This window comes from Gorilla gorilla, chromosome 8 (genome assembly GCF_029281585.2).
Source record: "Gorilla gorilla gorilla isolate KB3781 chromosome 8, NHGRI_mGorGor1-v2.1_pri, whole genome shotgun sequence".
NCBI lineage: Eukaryota > Metazoa > Chordata > Mammalia > Primates > Hominidae > Gorilla > Gorilla gorilla.
Window position 1 is genome coordinate 114,673,155 of NC_073232.2, and position 20,594 is coordinate 114,693,748.

Here is a 20,594-nt window from a genome sequence, read left to right on the forward strand (position 1 = left end):
GCCAGGCATGGTGAGAAGAGAAGGAGGAGGCCCAGCCAGCAAGTCCAGAGCAGTTTTAATGGGGGTGGAGGCTGTACAAAGGGCAAGGCCCACTGAAGCGGGGGAAAGCCAGGCCGTGCTGCCCCCGGCCCAGGTATGGGGCCTTGGCATGGACGCCCTTCCTCCACCTCCAGCAAGAGAAAGAGTAAGCCCTTGGGGAGGAAGGAGGGGAAACCAGCTCAGCCCCAAATCCTGGTCTCTGTCCAAGCCAGGCCCCAGGACAGAGGGGGACTGATGGTGTCAGGGTGGGGGTGGTCTCAGCAGAAAGCAGAAACGGCATCAGGCCTCTCCCACACAAAAAAAAAGCATCAAAAGTTCAGGGGCGCTAGCCCCTCCCGCCCCCGCCCACCCTGTACGAAAAAGTGCAAAACATTATCACAAAAAGGGGCTCTCGGAGGTGCCCCTAGCCTAGGCTCCTGAGGCCCAGGCCCCAGCCCTGCCCTGCCCCGGACACCGCGTCCGGCGCGGTCGGGCCCTAGGCCGGGAGGCCCTCGTGGGTGGCCCGAGGCCGGCCCGGGCTCAGGCAGGGCCATGTCATCCTTCAGGTGCCCAGCAGGCACTCCCCACCCTAAACCTCATATCAGGGCTTCCGCCGCCCACTGCCTTCCCCTGGCCGAGGCTCTGAGCTGTGACGCTGAGCCCGGGGCTGGCTGGAGGGTTTGGGCTGCAGGGAGGGACTGGAGTGAGAAGGAGGGAGTCCATCCTCCGTGCTCCCGGCCTGGGCCAGTGCTGCCTCCACTGCATCCAGCTCCTCACTGCCTGCCTTCAGCTTGACCCGAAGCAGCGCTGCATAGGTGCTGTAGCGGGATTTCTGAGGCAGAGGGGCAGGGGCTGTGAGAGCCTCTTCTCTGCCTTCTGCCCACCCCACCATCTGGACCAGGGAGCGCCGCCAGCAGGGCAAGAGATGGCAGGTGCCCACCCAGGACTGTGAGATGGTCCCATGCAGGCTGGTGCCCCCTCTGGGCTCTCCTGGGACCATCATCTATAACCTAATGTGTCTTGAGCCTTTACTAGAGCTGGGGAAATGGCACGCTTGACACATGCCTCACCTCGAGACCCCAGTGGGTGTCAAATGTTATCCTTGTTGCACAGAGGAGGAAACTGAGGCTTAGATTAAGCAACCTGCCCAAGGACCTCCGGCTGGTTCCACTGTTAGAGTTCATGCCCTTCACCCTAGTATGGGCCTGCGTGTGTGGACAGAGGGGCAGACAGGGAGGCTCACCTCAAACTCCAGGTAGGCCTCCTTCTGCCGCTGCTCTTCAGCCTCCTTGCCCCGGCCCTTCTTGCCCAACTGGGCGGCCCGGTGCTCCCGCAGCTCACTTGCCATGGCCTTCAGCTTGGCCTCGTGGGTCCGCACCTGCTCCTCCTAGCGGCCAGGGGGAGGCATGGTCATGGTCACTCTGCCCTATACAGTGCCTCTGCAGATTTTTAAAAAGATGCCCCTTCCAGCCGGGCGCGGTGGCTCACGCCTGTAATCCCAGCACTTTGGGAGGCCGAGGCGGGCGGATCACGAGGTCAGGAGATCGAGACCATCCTGGCTAACACGGTGAAACCCCGTCTCTACTAAAAATATAAAAAATTAGCCAGGCGTGGTGGCAGGTGCCTGTAGTCCCAGCTACTCAGGAGGCTGGGGCAGGAGAACGGCATGAACCCGGGAGGCGGAGCTTGCAGTGAGCTGAGATCGCGCCACTGCACTCCCACCTGGGCGACAGAGCAAGACTCCATCTCAAAAAAAAAAAAAGATGCCCCTTCCTTTGGACAAACAAAGCACTATGTTTGGGTTCCCAGCTGGCAAGTGGGACCCAGTGGGGGCTGGATTTCAGCCCCTGCTCACCCCTGTGGCCAGCATCCTGGTGCAGGGGACATCTCCACGATCATACGCAGCAGCCTTGAGTGCAGTGGGCCTGAGCCTAACACCCTCCATCCCACTGGCACCAGGTGGACAGAGCTTGGGCTACCTGGGAGAGGCGGGTGGCAGCGCTGGGCAGGAGAGGGCGGCTGAACTTCTTTTGGGAGCTAACAGCAGCTGGGAAGGGGGGTGCAGAGAACATAGCGGCTACTACATTGATGCGAGTGATCCAGGACTGCATCTGCTCCAGGCTCCTGGGGAGAAAGCACAGCCCCTTGGGACCTGGGCCTACGGTTTCTGTCCCAGGATGCCAGTCCTGGCTCAAGTGTGGCCTGAGAAGGAATGAAGAAATCCAGGGACAGGGAGGGGAGCAGGATGGGAGGTGGGGGAAGGGGTCCGGGATGGGCAGGAGGAGGGCACTCACGGGGCCTGGAAGAGGAAGACCCGCCAGTCAGCTGTGCGCAGGTAGAAGACGTGGGGCCTCTTGCTGTAGTCACTGGCACGAGTGGCCAGGGCATGGTGGATGCTGATGGCATTCTTGAGCTCCGTCTCTGAAAGGGCCTTCCCAGGCTTGTACTCCTCCTGCAGGGGTGCCCATCTTGTCCTGGCCCCAAATGCAGCCTGGCCCAGCCCCTCCTATTCCCACCCATCACCCCACACCCACCAGCCAACTCAGTCCCAGCCCCAGCCCCAGCCCCCTGGCCTGACCCCACACCTTCTGCAGGTAGAGGATCATGCCCTTGAGGATCCCGTGGAAGCTCTTCCAGCCCCGCTTGCCCCGAGGTGCTGCGGGGAGAGAAGACAGGTCAGGGGGCCCTGGAACAGGCCCACTCCCATCCATCCCCTAGACGCCCGCCCCCCGCAACTCGGCCACATACTCTTCCTGCAGTCAGGGTCTGCGTGCACTTTTCGCACCAGGGCCCCGTGCTTGTAGACGGCAGCCCCAGGCTCGGGAGTCAGGTCCAGGAAAGGGCTGGAGCCACTGCCACTGCCCCCGCTGATCCGCTTGATGACCTTGGGGTTGGGGTCGGCCAACTCAGACAGAGAGCGTCTCAGCTCCTCCTCGTCTCTGCAGGTGTGATCACCTCAGAGGGGGCTGGCCATGGAGCCGCGACCCCCGCTTCGGTTCTGGCCTCTGCTCGCCCTGGAAAAGCTCCCCCAGTGTTTGTGGCTTGGGGGGCTCAACCTGAGGATCCTGCCATGTCTCCTGTCTCAGATCAGGCCTCCACAATGTGTAGCTGTGCCTCCTCAGAGCAGGGCACCACCCTCAGAGCTCCCCAGCCTAGAGCCACCACTGTCCCTTCCTCCCAGCAAGTAGGGCCAGCACTATCCTCTCCATTGCTGCACACCTGCAGCCCTCACACCCTTCTCCACCAGGACAGCCCCGGGCCTGCCTCCGCTGGCTCAACCACATCCAGCCCCAGGCTTTGCTCACGGCTTGTGGGCTAAAAGGTAGCAGATGGAAGAAGTAGTTTCCTAGTGCTGCCCCCACCCCAACCCCATACATGCTGGTCTACAGGCTCAGTCAGATACAAAATTTCGGATTCTATCTTGTCACTCCCTTGCTCAAGAACCTGTGGTAGCTCCCTGTTACTTCCCATATGGAGCCTACACTGCATCTCCCCCAACAGTGTTTTTCTCCGTCCCAGCCAGGCCTGCCTCCCTTGGTCCCCCACCCCATACTCATTTCAGCCACCACACCTTTGCCTCCCAAATTCCAGCTTCCCCTTTCCTCTTCCCAAATGTTGCCCCAACTTCATGGCCCCAGTCTCAACCCTCCAAAAGCCTTCCCTGATCTCCCCCTGCACCCTAATCCTGAGCTGCACCTCCCCTGAGATCTCCAATGACTGGGAACTCCCAGATAACTGGACAGTGAGGGAGTCTCAGTGGATAACGGCAAATTTGAATGATCTATGAACTGTGAAGATAAGGCCTCTACCCTCAGACTGGGGACCCCAAGGCCCAAACTGGATTTCTTTCCTCAGACTAGAAGACTAGACTCTTCCAAGACTTACTTATGAGTCTCTGTGTTTCTTTTTTCTTTTTTTTTTTTTTTTTTGAGACGGAGTCTCTCTCTGTCACCCAGGCTGGAGTGCAGTGGCGGGATCTCGGCTCACTGCAAGCTCCACCTCCCGGGTTCACAGCATTCTCCTGCCTCAGCCTCCTGAGTAGCTGAGACTACAGGTGCGTGCCACCATGCCCGGCTAATTTTTTGTGTTTTTAGTGGAGACGGTTTCACCGTTTTAGCCAGGATGGTCTTGATCTCCTGACCTCGTGATCCTCCTGCCTTGGTGTCCCAAAGTGCTGGGATTACAGGCGTGAGCCACCTCGCCTGGCCGAGTCTCTATGTTTCTATTGAAGCCTTCCAAGAACAGACAGCATGGTTACTTGTTTTGTTCTGTGACGTCTGGGCTCCCTAGGACCTGCGAGGGCCTCTTGTGCTGCTGGTCAAGGCCCTGCTTCCAGAGGCTTCTGCTTTCCCACTCAGGTTGCCAGGGGACCTCCCTTTGATGTTTCAGCACTTCTCCTCCCACCCCAACCCACTTGTCATAACAACCCAGCTAGAGACAAGATACAGAACCCCAAATCCAGGCAGACATCTCCAAAGAAGGAAGTGAGGCAGCCTCACTACCTCTCATGGCCTCTCACTCCCCTCCCCTACCCCCACCCAGGGCCCACCCCAGCTCTCTCAGCCTCCCCAGGCAGCCCCTTCCCCATGCCCCGTCCTAGCCCCACCACGCAGCCCCGGGACTCACATGGCCCACTGCAGCTTCTCATTCTTGATGGAGCTGTACAAGGCCTGGGGGGTGGGGGGAACAAATTAGGGGGTTGTGGGTCAGTACCGCAGTGTCAGAGCTTAGAGCCTTCCCCTCTAACTTGAGAGATGAGCCAGAACTAAGGGGAAAGGGCAGCAAGATATAATGACCAAAAATACAGACTCCAGAATGGAGACCCAGACCCGGCTCCAACACCTGAGCTGCATGACTTCGGGCAAGTATCCATGGAGAGGAACAAACGTAGTAACATGTGGGCACAGGCAGTTAGCACAGGGCATCCCAGCACAAGGCTGACGCACAGTAAATTGTTGTTGCTATTATTATCTTTATTGTTGTTAAGGGGCTGTCCTGCTCAGATCCTGGGCTGGAGAAGCACAGCCCTGGAGGGAATGGGAAAAGCAGCCCAAGAAATTCCCCTTCCCCCAGCCACGCGCTCTGGCCTGTTTCCACAGGATGAGCCCACACATAGCATATGGGGAAACTGCGACCCCAGGATAGGGGACTCACCCTCTCGGCACTTTCCTTCGCTAATAGAGAATACACTATCATGGCTCCCAACACCAATACAAGCTGAGGCCTCCCCCTAACCCTGACAGCCCCACCAAGCCAAATGCCAGGGTGGTCCAACGCCCTGCCCACGTGCACACTTTGTCACTGGAGAGTGAACACTCCTCTAAAAAGCAGTGGTTTTAGCTTCCAATCCCTGCATAGCCCAAACTCAGTGCGATGTGAACCAGCCACTTCCCCTCTGTGCAGTTGGCCTGGGGACATTTGGGGGTCCTGGGGTGGTCAGAAGAGAGAAAAGGCTCCAGGAGTGGCATGGGGTCCCCTCTTCTCCAGAGTGGTCTGGAACATGGGTCCATGCCAGCACCTCCAACTGTGGGGTACTTCCGTCAGCCTGTCCGTGAGTGGGTGTGTCCCCAGCATGTGCATGTTGGGCTAAGTGTGTGGCGTGTGATGCTGCCTGCATGTGAGCTGGGTGCAGTGGTGACGTAGGCACCTGCCCTGTGATGGGACACAGCCTCCCCTTCACTCCTCCCAACAAACCACAGTCTCTGACTCTCTCACTGCCCACAGCCATGCCCAGCCACAAGGCAAACCAGGCATCCCAACTGGGCACACACTGTTCACATCCTATCTGGGGATGGGTGTACCCCACAGCCTCCAACCCCCGCTCCACCGCCCCCAGCACAACCAAGGCAAATCAACACATAGACCTTCCAGCACACACCCAGACGAAACCCAGCATGGCTCAGACCCTTAACCCTCACTCCCCAACTCTCTGGCCAGAAAGCGGAAGTGGCCACCAAGATCCAACCTGCAATCCTTGCCTCCAGCCTTCTAGTTCATCCCCTGCCCTGTCTCAGGACCCCCTTCGGCCCACCACCACACCTCCTTCGAGGGCCCTGAACACCATCGGTGGGCCGCAAGTCATATTCAATCTAGAAAAGCCTCTTCGGTTTTTGAGGCCCACCTTGGTCCCAGGGTCTGTGCCCTCCCTGCCCCCCCAGCCCGTGCCCGCCTCTGGCTGCCCATGACCTCTGTCCCTACCAGGCTCCGCCCTCGGTTGGCACCGCCCTCGGTGCCTCCCAGAAGCCGCCCCCTCGCTCGCCCCCCAGCCTGGCGTGGGCCGCGGCCCCAACGCCCTCACCGCCTTTTTCTTCTTGCGGCTCTGCAGGCGGCTGACCACCAGGTCGGTGTAGAGCACGGGTTTGAGGCTGCGCGAGCGCTGCGGCCAGCCGTAGCACAGGGTCTCCGCGCCGCGGTGGGTGCGCCCGTAGCGCACGGAGCACAGCGAGCGCGAGCGCAGCCGCCCGGCGCTGCTGTGGATGCTGTTGACGCCGATCATGCTGGCCCGGCCGGCGCGCCGCGGCCCCCGGCCATGCCCCCGTCCGCCCTCGGCCCCCGGGCCGCCCGGACGGCCCGCGGACCGCTCCCCCGACAGCCAGCGCGAGCGGCGCGGCCCGGCCCGAGCCGGCCCGGCTCTCACGGACGCACGGAGTGCGCGGCGGCGGCGGCGGCGCTGTCTGCTCTGCGGCTTGGCTAGAGCGGGAAGGGGGCGCCGACGGGAAAGGGAGGGCGAGGGCTGGGGGCGGGGACCGCATGAAATGGAGGCGCCGGATCGCGAAGGGGGCCCTCCCCGCGCGGCCACGGGGAGGAGCCTGGGGAGGCCAGCGTGGGTGGCAGCTCCAGGGAGGCTGGGAGCGCCGCTAGGCCTGGGGCTGTGACGCTGGGCGGACCCGGCAGGGTCTGGAACTCCCTTCTGGCTGGTCTGGGTTGGGGTGGTGGGAGGGGAGAGGTCGGACCGCTTCCCTGCAGCCCTTTTCCACTGAGCCAAGAGGGGCCTCGACGGAGGACGGAGGCAGGGAAGGAACAGCCCTGGCCTCATCCAGCTCACCCGCAGATACCCCACCCATATATAGATCTGAAGTCACGTAACACACCTCGATTCTGACGTACACCCCAACAAACCAGACGCACCAGTTCACGGTCACCCCAACTCGCAGACACTACCCATTCAGATGGACACTTCAAAACTTACAATCTTTAGCTCACAAAGATACACCCCCTACTCAGAGGCATATGGCATACCTCAGACACGGCCAATTCGAAGATGTACACCCCACCACACATAAACATCCAGCCTACACCCCAACTCAAACACACACTCTGAATCGTAAGCCCTAAAGCACAAACACACCAAGCCATACAAACCCTTGGTTCACGACGCCCGGGCACACAGATGCAACTCAACTCAAGCACACACCCCAGCTCACCATGGACGTTCCCTCTCAGATATACCCCAAACTCAGAAGCCCAGCACCCCAAGCTCACAGAAACGCCCTGGGACAATCCTGTGCTGTTACATGTATGTAGTGGAGCAGAGACACCTTTGTCCTAGCCTGGGGGTTTCTTCAAGTGAGTCCAGGCCTCTCTAGATAAACTACCACCAGATCAGGGAGAGCAGTGAACCCACTGGACGAGCCACTCCCTTCTCCTACCGGCACCAGCCCCTACGTATCTGAGCCCTCGGTTGCGGGCCATGGAGCTGGCGCCTGGGAACGGGGCCTGCTCACAGGGAGCCAGAAAGCAGTTTCTAGCTCCAGCTTTGCGCTAACTCGCTGCCACACCTTGGAAAAGCTTAGTCCCTCTCAGGCCCCTCTCCCTCCGGGTTCCTGCAGCGCAGCAGTACCAGAAAGGTCTTTTTGGCTGTCCACGCGGCGGGGGAGCAGTGTGGAGTGTACCCCCAATCCAATCCCTGTCCCGTGCAGGGACCCCCGCAACTCCCGCCTTCCACCCCAGCGCACACTGGAGGAGGGGAACTGAAGGCAAATGCAGGGGCCGGGGCCGCCTGCTCGCGTTTTCCAGAGCCGGATCCCCTCCCCCGCCGTGCGCAGTCGCGACCGCACGCATGTGCGCATGTTCCGGGAGAGCCTGCGCGTGGGGCCTGGGGAGGGGGCGGTCCCCAGGCTGAGTCACGAGAGCCCGGGCTCCCGTAGCAGGAGCCGGGGGTCGGCAAGCCCCAGCCCTGCCCTCCCTCCGACTCTGGACTCCGTCGCCGACTGGGTCCTCCATCCTTCCCCTCCAGCGACTTCTACCCTGCCCCGCCCCCCACCTTGAGCAGCTCCCTAGGGAAGTCGCCGCCATCATTGAGGCCCTCCAGGTTCCCGATGAAGTCCCCGCAGGTCATGCGCTTCCCGATGTTCTAAGGAAGGGAACGGAGGCCTGTGAGTTTGGAGGGCCCTTGGCCTCCCAGGTCCTGCATGTCTGGCCAGGGGTTTGTTTTCCGGCTCCTGCCCGCCCGCCTCCACTCACGTGGCCGTGGAGATCCGTGTTGAGCAGCATGAGCGCACAGGTCAGCGTGTGGGCGCCGTCTAGGGGAGAGCTGACTTTCAGCCTTGGCTGCCTCCCAGGGACCCTTCCCACAGCCATCTTCCCCAACCTCCCATTTCATCCCCACCCCCTTTGGCCGGCAACTTCCTACCTCCTGAACCCCGCTAGTGAACCCTCCCCACAAAGAGCTCCTCTTCCAGCAGATCCGTCAGCAAGGACCTATCCCTCTTCTCAGGACCCGTCCCTGGCTCCCTCAAGTACTGAGGGCTGCCCACTAGTTGCCCCAACGTTCCCTTGCCTCTAAGCCTGGACCACGAGAAAGTGAACCGCAGCACAGTCCTGTAGACCAGTGCAGCCAAACAGAATCCCCTCTCCAGCCAAGCACTGGCCTGCACAGGCATGCAAACTCCTGCCTCTTCACAACACACTCAACCCTAGCAATATGCCTGCCCACATGTATAGTTCCACATACATGCAGCCATGACAGCGCTGTCTGCACACATGCAAGTTCACATGCCTACACGCATGTACATCCATTCCCTGCTGTACACACACTCATGCTCCTGTACACACAAACAGGGCCCAGCCCATTTTGCCACTATGGCCAGCTAAGGACACCCCTGCTCTCGGAACTCCTCACCCTCTGAGGACAGGGCTTCAGGATTGCACTGGAAGTATCGCTGGGAGAAGTGGGCCAGCACGCGCTCTCGTTCCTGGGTCTCACCCATTAAGGCCAGCTCCTTCAGAAACACCCTGGGGAAGGGGCAAGAGAGGGTTGCCTAGCAACCAAGAGTTTCCAGCCTCTGTCTCTGGGGTGACAGGTGGCTTTGAGAGTACAGCAGCTGGGGTGGGAAGGGGAGGAGAGAAAGGGGATGAGGGTATGCACCCTGACCCTTCACCCATGACCCCTACCCAAGGTCCCTTTACCAGGCAGCTCTGGCCCTTGGCCATGCCCAGCCACCTTGGGAAGGGTGATGTCAGGACGGCTTGTGGGGGACAGAGGGGCTCAAAGGAGGCATCCTGGGGCCCTAACACGAACCCCGGAGAGTGGGGGCTGTCCTCCAAGGGGTCCACACCCACCTGAGAGCTTGGTCCAGAGTCATGCCCGTGAAGACAAAGAACTTGAGGTACTCCCCAGCCACCAGTTTGCTGAAGTCATTGCTGTGGGCAGGGCAGAGAGACAGGTAGGGTCTCAAGGGGAAGTGCAGGGGGTCAGGTGGGGATTACCCAATGACCAGGGGACATTAGATGGAGAGCTGCCTTCAGGATGCATTCCCTCTGCCCCCATCCTCAGTCCCAGCCTAGTGGCTTTACTTCTTGCCCAGGTGCCGGGCCACATCGGCCTTCCTGAAGCCGTCTAGTCGGTACAGCCTCTTGGCCAGGCGCTGCGCAGCCTCCAGGTCCGCTTTCTGCCCATTGGACAAGGTGTCTGTGCTTCCCAGGGCCAGCCGCTCTGTGCTGTCCAGCTCTGAGTCTGAGTCGGACACCAGCTGGCTCAGGGGTGGTTCGCTGCCAGGGTAGAACACCAGCTCAGGCTGGGGCAGGGTCCTTAGGAGCCATCCAGACCCTCCTTCTGCCTCCAGGCCCAGAAGATGGAGAAGGGGAGGGAGTGGAGGGACATGGGGAAAGCATTCTTCTTTTTTCCAGGGAAGGAGATTAGATTCTCTCCATCAGCCTACTCCATCATTACCACCTCTCGTGGAAGTCCTGTCTCAAATCTAACCCACATCCATCTTGCTGCTGTGGGAGTTCTGGCTGCTTCCTCAAGCTCCCAGGGGCCTACATTTGCTATTAGACATAGATTATCTGTTCCCACCCTGGCCCTACACAGAACATAGTCCTTTGTCTCTTAGACTATGGACAAAGCTGGAATAGATGGGCTACCACGGAGGAACTGTGGAGGGCCAGGGAAAGATTTGAGGGCAGCAGGGATACTGGTCCGAAGGCTTTCCCCCTCCTGGCTTTTTAGGGAGAGGAGCCTCTCCTTGGTGCTCCCCCTCTGCCCACACAGAAGCAGGCTCTGGAGTTAGGGGGTTAAGGGTCGGGGTGCATACCCTCATTCCCTTTCTTTCCTCCCCTTCCCACCCCAGCTGCTCTACTCGCAAAGCCACCTGTCACCCCAGAGACAGAGGCCGGAAACTCCTGGTTGCTAGGCAACCCGGTCTCCCTGGCCACCCCCTCCTGTTGCCATGGCTTCCATGACTGAGAGGGTAGCTGGCAGAGGGGAGAGCAGAAAGGTTAGACTGTGAAAGGACTTCCTGGAGCTGGACGAGAGATGCCTGATTAGGCAGGGGTGACATGGGAGGGAGGCAGTGGGAGAGGCTCGTGGCTGCATCTTTGGTGAAGCCTTCAGGCTGGGTGAGGGTAAGGTCACAAGAATTCTGAGCAGGCTAAAGACTCTGCCAAGGGAAGAAAGGGCCCTCCAGGAGAGCAAGAAGGGTATTCTCCTGGGATCCTTCAATGCTGAATCATGCTTTCTCAAGCCACTGGACTTGAGACCAAGAGGGGTGCTGTGAGGGACTCTCCCTCACAGCTAATGGCAGTAGTCCTCCAAATAGGAAAACAGGATCTCCATCCCTTAACCACCCCTACTCAGGGGTCAGGAATATAAACCAATCCTCACACTCAGGATCTGTCCCTTACAGCAGCTGTTTCTGGAGCCCCGGGGGCCTCAAGTCTGAGGGACAAAAGGAATTACTTACCTGCCAAGGGGTGCTGCCCCCAGCCCAAGGCTGTCCTCTGAGTGGCAGGGACTAGGGGGCTCCCTCCCTGGGGCCAGCTTGGCTCTGGCCTCTGCCTCCTCCTCCTCCCCTCTCTGTGTCCAAGGACCATCAGCAGCAGAGCTGGTACCAGAATCCGGTTCAAGAGGGGCAAGTGGGGCGGGAGCTGGTGGGTCGGGCCGGGGGGCAGGGGGTTGGGGAGGCAGCTCAAAGGTGAAGAAGGGGCTCTGGGTTGGGCCAGGTGAGGCCAAGGCCTCCAGCGAGGCAAGGCTGGTATAGGAGGTGCCTTTGGCCCGGTGTGACTCCAGGATGGCTTCGAACACACAACTGAAAGAGTCAGGCCCATCAGCCGAGGGGCTGGTCCCAGGTAGAAAGGGCACAGGCGACTTGAGAGGCATCCGGCTCCCTGGCCTGCAGGGGCAGGGAGAATCTCTGATTAGGGGCCCAGATCACAGGGCTGGGGCAGGATTTCACTGAACTCTCACACTGACTCTGCTAAGGGGATTATCATCCCCTTTTCACTGGCTCCAGCCCACTAACAAAAAAGAGCCTCTAGGGTAGGGGGCCAAGCTATTCAGTGCCCCCTGGGGCACACCAGCCCTACCAGTCCCCAGCACCCCATCCCCTCCCTCCCTGCTAATCTCCCTTTCTCCTCCTTTTCCCTGATCCGCTTCCCTCCTGCCATCCCATTTCTATTTCTAGCAACATCTTAGGAGAAGATGAGGCTCCAAGCGACACTGGGGTGTGAGACGGAAAGGAATGTCCCCACACTCCCCACTCTCCCACCAGGATCCAGGATCCGGACTCATGCTCCTGTGTTCCTGGGCTTGACTGTGGTCTCTGGCCTCTCACCCTGCCCCCTGTTCTGCTAGAACCCCTGGCCTCTTTGCTCCCCACATCCCCAGTGTTCTGCCAAGCCTCAGGCCTCTGTCTAGAATCTCCTGCTATACACACTGCCCTGCCAGCCCCACACCCATCTCTATCCCAGGCCCTTTGAGCCCGGCTCTGCCTGTGGGCCAGTGTGAAGGAGCAAGCCGCTTCCCTCACCCACTTCCCCACTCACCGGGCCCCTTCAGAGGCCTCAAACACCTCGTCGTCCACATCTTCTTCCCCACCTGCCTCATCGTCGTCCTCATCCTCATTGCCACTGCCGAGGCTGGGATGAGGGCCAGGGCATGGGCCGGGCCGTGGGGCAGGTGGGTAGGCAGTGCCTGGTGGGCCCTCAGAGCTGGGCTGACTTTCGATGGCCGAGTCGGCCTCCTCCCGCTCAGCCAGCACCTCATCGATGTCAGTCTCGCGGTAGCACCTCAGGGGCACCGTGTCCAGGTCTGTCTCGGAGTACTTGGCTGCTCGCCCCACAGCCACCCCAGAGCCCTGCCTTGAGCTCACCCCAGGTGGAGATGGGGGGGCCTGCTCTGGGGGCTTAGCACCTGTAGTGTGCATAGGCATCCAGGTCAGGAGGTTATCCACGTCAGCTCCCTGTCCTAATTCTGCTCTAGGAGCTCTGGCCACTGCCTCATATTGACAGGAAGTTCTTTCACTGTCTAGCCACCATTCCTCCTGCTACATACTTAGCTTGTTCCTGGTGCCAGTGGAGCTCATTTTAAATCAAGTTCTTGTCAAATGGCTTTGAGGAGCTGGGGGAAGACCAGCCTTTTTCTTTCTTTTTTATTTATTTATTTATTTTTATTGAGACAGGGTTTCACTGTGTCACTGAGGCTGAAGTGCAGTGGTGCAATCATAACTCACTGCAGCCTTGACTACCTGGACTCAAGGGATCCTCCCACCCAACCTCCCCAGTAGCTGGGACTATAGATGCACACCACTACATCCAGCTAATTAAATTTTTGGTAGAGACTTGCTATGTTGTCCAGGCTGGTCTTGGACTCCTGGCTTTGAGCAGTCCTCCTGCCTTGGCCTCCCAAAATACTGGGGCCACTGAGCCCTGCTGAGCCTCTTTTCTACTCCATGGAATGCCCCTCAATATCCTTCTGTCCCCTCCCTCCATTACTCAGCTTCCTCCAGGTGCCCCGCCCAGTCCTATCCTCCAGCCTCCCATCATAGAGCAGATGGAAAGATTGAGGCCTGGGGAGACATTGGCTGACTCAAGAGCCAATTCCAAGGATTGGGGGAAGTTTGAAGGAGGGCTCCCTACTGAGCCTCAGCTGCTGTGGGGAAGGCCCTGCCCTGTTCTCCCTGCCTCAGTCCCAGGCCTTACCTGAGCTGGGGGGGTCCAAGGAGCCATAGAAGAATTCCCATTTGGCTCTAGCGATTCTCTGGGCATGAGAGGAGACTTCCCGGGGGGAGGACCAGGTATCCACCTGAGCCAACGAGGGAGACACAGGCACCCAGAGATAAAGCCAGACATACAAGGACACAAGAATATGGGACAGAAACAGAAATTAAAACATGCATCGACAGAGATGGAGGTGCAGAGACACAGAGACAAACACAGAGGGCAAGAGAGAGGCAGATTTAGAACAGATTAAAGGATTCAGAGTGAACAGCAGACAAGCCCATGTCTGACAGGAGGCTGAGCCTTGCCCCTTCACTGGGGGCCCAGGGAGCCCAGGGGAAGTTGCATACCTGGTTCAGGAATCCAGTGTCAGCAGGTCCTCCAAAGAGTGTGGCCAGGCGCTCAGGGGGGCCCCCCAGCCCATTGGGGAGAGAGGAGTAAAGGCCATCTGCTCCAACCTGGGGTGGGGCTGGCAGCCCATGTACAAGGTTCCGGCTGCCAGGTAGGGCCGAGCCTCCTCTGGCGGGGAGTGGGTCTGATGTGGATGCTTCCAGCCGTAACTTCCGGTTGGAGCCAGGCCCAAGGGCTGGGGTGGGCCTGGGAGGAGAAACCCCACCCAGATCCCAGCTCCGACTCAAGCCCCCTGGAGCAGGTAGCCCATTCAGTGGCCTCACACTGGCCTTCTCCACAAAGCGGAAGATGACCACAGAGCTCTGGGCCCCGGGTGGGGGCTGCCCAGTGGGTGAAGAGGGTGCCCAGGGTGAGGGAGCAACACGGGGTGAGGGGGGGCCACGCAGAGGTGTACAGGGTGCTGTCACACGTCCCAGTTCCCGGCCTCGAGGACCTGGACCTGCCACTCGCCGTAGCAAGGAGCCTGTGCTGCCATACATGCTGGCTGGGGGGCTCTGGGGCACTGGGCCTTCGGGGAGCCAGCGGCGTGGGCATCGTGGTGGGGAGATGGCACAGTCGCCTTCCGAGCAGAAGCGCATGGCACCCTGGGCCATGCTGGGGCCGGGGGTCAGGCTGGGGGGGCAGGGATGGCGAGGCCAGGCGGGGAGTAAGGGGGCTGCATGCTCTTCAGACAGGCCTGTAAGAGAGGAAGGGGAGCATGGGGTGAACTGCCAAGGAGTTAGATGGATAGGACAGCAGAGATAGGGAAGGGAAAGTTGGCTAGGGCCTCTGAGTATCAGGGACCTAGCTCACCCTGGTAATATGGGATCACTGATCCCACACCTGGGGACTACTTCCATAGAGGCCTGACGAGAAAAGACTTATACACCCAGTGGGCCCCTGGCTCCTTTCCTTCTGCCTGAGGCCCTGAGCATCACCCTGGGAGGAGAGAGGAAGCAACTTCAGAAGTTGAGTGAGCCTGGAGTTCTTATGGCACTTTGGAGCTACTTCTAGAATAGGGGAAGTTGGTACCCCACCCTCTGGAAAAGGGGTGTCAGCCAGCTGTCACCATCATACAGCCCTGTGACCCCTATAGTCTCTCTTATGGAGGCCCCTCACTCAGGGAAGGGAAACTCAGGCCTCCTGGAAGGAGAGGGAAGAGGAACAGGTGTTATATAGGGATGCTGAAGGGCTGAGAGGCACAGCATGGAAGTGGGGAGAAAAGCCTGAGCAGAGGCTCCTACCCCCAATATATACATACTGAGTGGGAAAGGGACATTCTTCTTTTTTTTTTTTTTGAGACGGAGTTTCGCCCCTGCTGCCCAGGCTGGAGTGGAATGGCGCTATCTCAGCTCACTGCAACCTCCGCCTCCCAAGTTCAAGTGATTCTCCTGCCTCAGACTCCTGAATAGCTTGGATTACAGGCGCTCAGCACTACGCCTGGCTAATTTTTGTATTTTTAGTAGAGACGGAGTTTCACCATGTTGTCCAGGCTAGTTTCGAACTCCTGACCTCAGGGGATCCACCCACTTTGGCCTCCCAAAGTGCTGGGATTACAGGCGTGAGCCATCGCACCCGGCCAGGGACATTCTTTTCTTCATACAGGTACAGACAGGCACCTACACACACACACACACACACACATGCACACACACACATACATAAGGACAAATATGTCAGTACACAGTTAAACACATTCATAGGCAACACCCTCTGGCACACACACAGACACATACACACACACACTGCTCAAAGACACACCCTCATGCACTCTCACAGTCATAACAAGTATGTGTGTAATGAAAAGGCACATGCTTGTTTTACACACACACCATCATCAAACAGGAACACACAAAGAGGTACCCAAATATATACACAGGCTGTCATTCTCCAGTGCACACAGAGGTCCAGGTGTATCAGACACTCACAGAGACCTACTGCTCACAGTCACATACACATACAGATGTACACATACAGATGTACACACTCAAGCAGGGACACACACCGTCCCCTCCCCCCCACCTACTGGGGTCTCTTGAGGGGAATCTGCACCATATTCCTCTCCTCTCCCTCTCTCCCCAGGGGTAAGACAGATCCCGCCCAGGAGAGACCATAACCAGGTAAAGGGGCCTCTGGTGGCAATGCAGGGGAGGGGCAGAGGTCAGGAGTAGCAACCCTGCCAGGCAGGTTCCGGAAGCTCAACGGGGTCCCAGCGCATACCCGGTGCAGCCCCAACTCAATGCCACCTCAGTACTCACCGCTGCTCGCCCAGAGCTGAGACCGAGGAGAGACAGAGGAGAGGCTGGGCCCAGCTGAGCTGTGAAGGCAGCGCGGCTCCCGTTTGCTCCAGGCCCGCCCGCCTCTCAGTCCCTCCCCCTACCCCCTACGCGCCGCTCAGGCAACGCTAATCCCCCCCACCCCCCGCCCTCTCCCAGGGCCCAGAGCCCCGGAGGCTGCCAGCCCCCCTTGTCGCTAGGTCCCCGCTGGGCTCTCCCGCCAACCTAAGACCCGCCCCAGACAAGGAGGAGGGCGCATGGAACCCCTGGTTCTATTCCCCAGACCCTCACGTGCCCCACCCCACTTGTGTCCACGTCTCTCTCGCCCACCGCCCCTTGAGCCACACGTAAGGCCCGGCTGCACACGCGTGTCCCGCTCCAGACCCCACGCGTGTCCCTAGGAGGCTGCCACATGACCTGTTACATGCCACACGCGCTCCCGCCCCCACGAGCACGCGGCCGCGCCAAGCACACGGTATGGGTGTAGACTGGACCCGCCCCCTAAATCCAGGAGACCATCAACTATGGAAAGGAGATCTAGGGAACACCGTCTTGAACCCGCCAGGGGTTTTGAGTCTCGGACCCAGGAGATCCAACCCTGACCACCCTCCCAGGATGCAGCAGGGGGATGTTAAATCAGACTTCAGGAAGAACTTCCTTGCTGCCTGAGTTAGCTGTCGTCACGCCTGCCCAGGGGTAAGAGGTTAGACGGGATGAACTAGGGACTGGAAGACGTGGGGGACCGGCAACCCTTGTGCCCTTGGCCAGGGTAGAAGGGGGCCTTGCTATTTTAAGAAAGAGCCGCTGAAGTTACTATGGCAACTACTCTCTTTGGGAGGGCCAGGGCGGGCAGATGGTGACCTCGGAAGGAAGAAGGGGTCTGTTCGGGCAGTCAGGGGGCGCGAGGACGTGCGAGGCGGGGGCGCGCGGGGCTCACCGCGGGGAGGGGCGGCGCGGACTCCGCGTGGTGCTGAAGGGGACAGCGCCAGATTTGTCGCACTGCGCAGGCGCAGAGGCGCGAACAAAGAGGGGAGGGGGACGAGGCGCGCGGCCGGAGGTGGTGCGCGCTCACGTGGCTCTATCTTTGCAGGGGTCTGTCCTCCCAGCTACCCCCTCCCTAAGCAGGCTGAGGAAGAAGAGATAGCAAGCCCTCACCTAACTTGACCCCTTTCTTGTCTTTCCCCGCTGCTAGCTTATCCCTTCTCGCTGCCTTGCGGGGTGGGGAAACGTGGAAGGAATTCTGGGAAAACCAGATGTCTGGGTTCTCTATTCCCGCCTGGCTTGATTCTGGACAAGGGGCTTCCTCTCCAGGGCCTCGGTTTCCCCATCTTTAAAATGGAGTGATAGCATAGACCTGCCCACCTTTCAGAGGTGCCCGAAGCCTTGACGAAATAACAGATGAGAAGTGGTTTTCGTTGTGATGAGTCAGCTGAAGCGGTTGCACCGAAGGAGCGCCAGACCGTCAGCGGTGCAGTGGCTCTCGCGTCCTTCACATCCCCCCACACCCATCCCGTGGATGATGGGGGAAGGCACTACTCCTGGGGTTCCCCGAAGCGGATCCTGGGACTGGGACCTGGGGACGCGGTGAGAGGCAGCCCTGAAGCTGAGTCCAGAGGTCTGGGGCGTCATTGTCCCAGGGCGGACCCAGCCCCAGGCCCTACAACTAAACCCAAGGCCAGCCGAGAAGCACTACCCCTGGCGGGCTGAGCTGAGCTCTCATTCTTCTTAGGACTCTGGACCTTTGGAGGAAATGAAAGGGACCCAGTTGGAAATATAGTCTTTCTTCGCGCCCCCTACATCTCTCTCCCCCGGCGGAAACGCGGCCCTAACTGTTAGGAAGTGGAAGAGGCTGGATAGCTCTTCATAATTAATCAGGAATGGGAGGTTTGAGCAGGTTTACTTGATGAGGGAAACATTATAGCCTCGCCCATTCATTCATTATTTCAACAATTACTTATTGAACACCTGCTACGTGGCAGACAGTAAGAGCCTGGATAGTTTCTCCCCGTTTTTCAAAGTCGCCAAACGCGACCAGAGGGCAGAGGAGAGGCCGGTAACCTAGGAGTCCTGGCTCCGCCCCCTCCGCGTTTGGCCTTGCCTGCTCCTCCCACCACCACTTCGCTCAGAGGCGGCTACTGGCTCAAGAGGACGACAGAAGCCAGTCTCTGATGCCCACCGCATTCTCCAGCTTCAGGCCTCAAGCCCTGTAGCCGAGAAGGCGAGGCCTAATGTTACACCACCGGTCTGTTCCGCCTCCGTTTCGGGGTCCACCCGAAAAGCTTTCAGATCGGATCCTCGGTGAGACGGCACTCGATTAAATAGGTCTGTCTCTACAGGCTAAGGAGGCGGGTTTGGTGCGTCCACTCCAAGGCCAAAGCGAGAAAATCTTACTGCGCACGCGCAATAGACAGCCGATGGAGCCACCGACGGAGCCGTCCGGAGGGGAGCAAGAGCCCGGGGCCGTCAGGTACCGAGCACCGGAGGGGCCGAGAGGGAAGAGGAACCTGAGGGAGGGGAGCCGAGCCCTGGCTGGGTCTGGGGGCCGCTCTTGGGAGCTGGGGCGCAGGAACATAACGGAGGCGGACTCGCAGGTAATAGTGGCCCCGGGACGCCAGTGCCAACGCCCCTTTACTCGCAGGTTCCTGGACCTGCCCTGGGAAGACGTGCTGCTCCCACACGTCCTGAACCGGGTCCCGCTGCGCCAGCTGCTCCGGCTGCAGCGCGTTAGCCGGGCCTTCCGGTCGCTGGTGCAGCTTCACCTGGCTGGGCTGCGTCGCTTCGATGCCGCGCAGGTGAGCCGGGGGCTGAAGCCCCGCCCCTGCCTGCGTACCGCCCCGCCTCTAGCCCAGCCCCCAGCCCCGCAGTATGCGCTTCTGGACCCCCTTGGGCCGCCGGGGCTGCCCGGGAAGGGATCCACGCACCAAAGGGCAAATACTGGGTAGCGACTCAGAGGGAAAGTGGGGTCTCTCCTGGGAGAGCAGAAGGCTGCCAGAAAAGAACTCAGGGGTGCATAGGCGGCTGAGGAGTGCGGGACGGGCTGAGAGTTGGGGTGCCTCCCCGCCCGCAGGTGGGTCCGCAGATCCCGCGGGCCGCATTGGCCCGGCTGCTGCGGGATGCCGAGGGGCTGCAGGAGCTGGCACTGGCGCCGTGTCACGAATGGCTGTCAGACGAGGACCTGGTGCCGGTGCTGGCGCGGAATCCGCAGCTGCGGAGTGTAGCGCTGGGCGGCTGCGGGCAACTGAGTCGCCGGGCGCTTGGGGCGCTGGCCGAGGGCTGCCCACGCCTGCAGCGCCTGTCGCTCGCGCACTGTGACTGGGTGGACGGGCTGGCGCTGCGCGGCCTCGCTGATCGCTGCCCGGCCCTGGAGGAGCTGGATCTCACCGCCTGCCGCCAGCTCAAGGACGAGGCCATCGTGTACCTGGCGCAGAGGCGCGGCGCTGGTCTCCGCAGCCTCTCTCTGGCCGTCAACGCCAACGTGGGGGACGCCGCGGTTCAAGAGTTGGCTCGGAACTGCCCAGAACTCCAGCACCTTGACCTCACCGGCTGCCTCCGCGTCGGAAGCGACGGTGTCAGGTGCCTGGGCCTGATAGGGCGGGAGGAGGGCAGTCACTTAGCCTCTGCTGGTATGGGGCGGGCTGTAGTTGTTAAAAGGCCGGACTGAGGGTTCTGAATCTTCCTGCAAACCACAGCACCCCCATTCTGAACAGAAAGGGCCTCTAGGATTGCCTAGGCCAGAGAGCCCATAGTTTAAAAACTTTTTTCAACCAATGTTTACACATTGGGAGATTTCACATAGAAAGTCGACTTCTGGCTTTTCTTCAACAAGGGGGAGATCTTGCAATCCTAGGCGGAGCTGAGGGCCAGGTTCCCCCCTTAAATGAGACAGGAAGTCTCCAGCTCACTGGAAGCCAATCCAGGCGCCTCCCTTGTGTAGGGACGGAAGAAGTATGCCCCTGCCCCGAGCTGGAGGGAGACCGGGATTTTGCCGGAGCCAGTCCGAGGCTGAGTGAGCCCGGGCCTCCAACTTACCCCACCAAAGGTGTGGTGGCCTCATGTCCCTAGCCTCACCCTGCTCCTCCCTCAGGACATTGGCCGAGTACTGCCCCGTGCTGCGCTCGCTGCGGGTGCGGCACTGCCACCATGTGGCGGAGTCCAGCCTGAGCCGCTTGCGGAAGCGCGGCGTGGACATCGACGTGGAGCCGCCGCTGCACCAGGCCCTGGTGCTGCTGCAGGATATGGCGGGCTTCGCACCTTTTGTCAACCTGCAGGTCTGACCCGCCTGCCAATCGGAGCACAGCTGGACTGTGTGGCTGGGGCCTGACACTGAGCTGTAGGGAAACTGAACTGTGGGGACCTCTGGTGAGAGGCCAGTGCCCTGCCCCACCCTGGAGCTTCAAATAAAGAGCTTTTTACCCCCTCTTGCCTGGTGCTGCCCTGTTGAAGATAGGGGATTCGAGGTTGGGGAGGAAAGGT

At 60.0% G+C, this 20,594-nt stretch overlaps 2 protein-coding genes across 12 annotated transcripts; one reads left to right on the forward strand and one right to left on the reverse strand.

Moving 5' to 3' along the window:
* Nucleotides 1-38: 38 nt before the first annotated feature.
* PSD (pleckstrin and Sec7 domain containing) lies at nt 39-17,620 on the reverse strand. 7 transcript variants are annotated; one of them, XM_019034648.4, is made up of 18 exons: nt 17,484-17,598; nt 16,104-16,162; nt 13,806-14,542; nt 13,438-13,540; nt 12,283-12,649; nt 11,202-11,630; nt 9,814-10,008; nt 9,580-9,660; nt 9,140-9,252; nt 8,482-8,540; nt 8,282-8,371; nt 4,645-4,688; nt 2,767-2,957; nt 2,604-2,674; nt 2,313-2,470; nt 1,998-2,142; nt 1,262-1,405; nt 39-850 (listed from the first exon to the last, which is right to left on the reverse strand). In XM_019034648.4, the coding sequence occupies exons 3-18, from the start codon at nt 14,457-14,459 to the stop codon at nt 620-622; spliced, it is 3,075 nt and encodes a 1,024-aa protein (XP_018890193.2). In that variant the 5' UTR covers nt 14,460-14,542; nt 16,104-16,162; nt 17,484-17,598; the 3' UTR covers nt 39-619. The 7 variants fall into 7 exon arrangements, 6 of the variants coding, with proteins under 6 accessions (XP_018890193.2, XP_018890191.2, XP_055208794.2 ...); XM_019034646.4 differs by lacking the exon at nt 17,484-17,598 and adding an exon at nt 17,059-17,129; XM_055352819.2 differs by lacking the exon at nt 17,484-17,598 and adding an exon at nt 16,427-16,535.
* On the forward strand, nt 16,649-20,538 carry FBXL15 (F-box and leucine rich repeat protein 15). 5 transcript variants are annotated; one of them, XM_055352833.1, is made up of 5 exons: nt 17,520-17,705; nt 18,458-18,588; nt 18,760-18,913; nt 19,189-19,694; nt 20,206-20,538. In XM_055352833.1, the coding sequence occupies exons 1-5, from the start codon at nt 17,520-17,522 to the stop codon at nt 20,393-20,395; spliced, it is 1,167 nt and encodes a 388-aa protein (XP_055208808.1). In that variant the 3' UTR covers nt 20,396-20,538. The 5 variants fall into 5 exon arrangements, with proteins under 5 accessions (XP_055208810.1, XP_055208808.1, XP_055208806.1 ...); XM_019034652.3 differs by lacking the exon at nt 17,520-17,705 and adding an exon at nt 17,758-18,363; XM_055352835.2 differs by lacking the exon at nt 17,520-17,705 and adding an exon at nt 16,649-16,817 and having other exon boundaries at nt 18,458-18,913.
* The last annotated feature ends 56 nt before the right edge of the window (nt 20,539-20,594 follow it).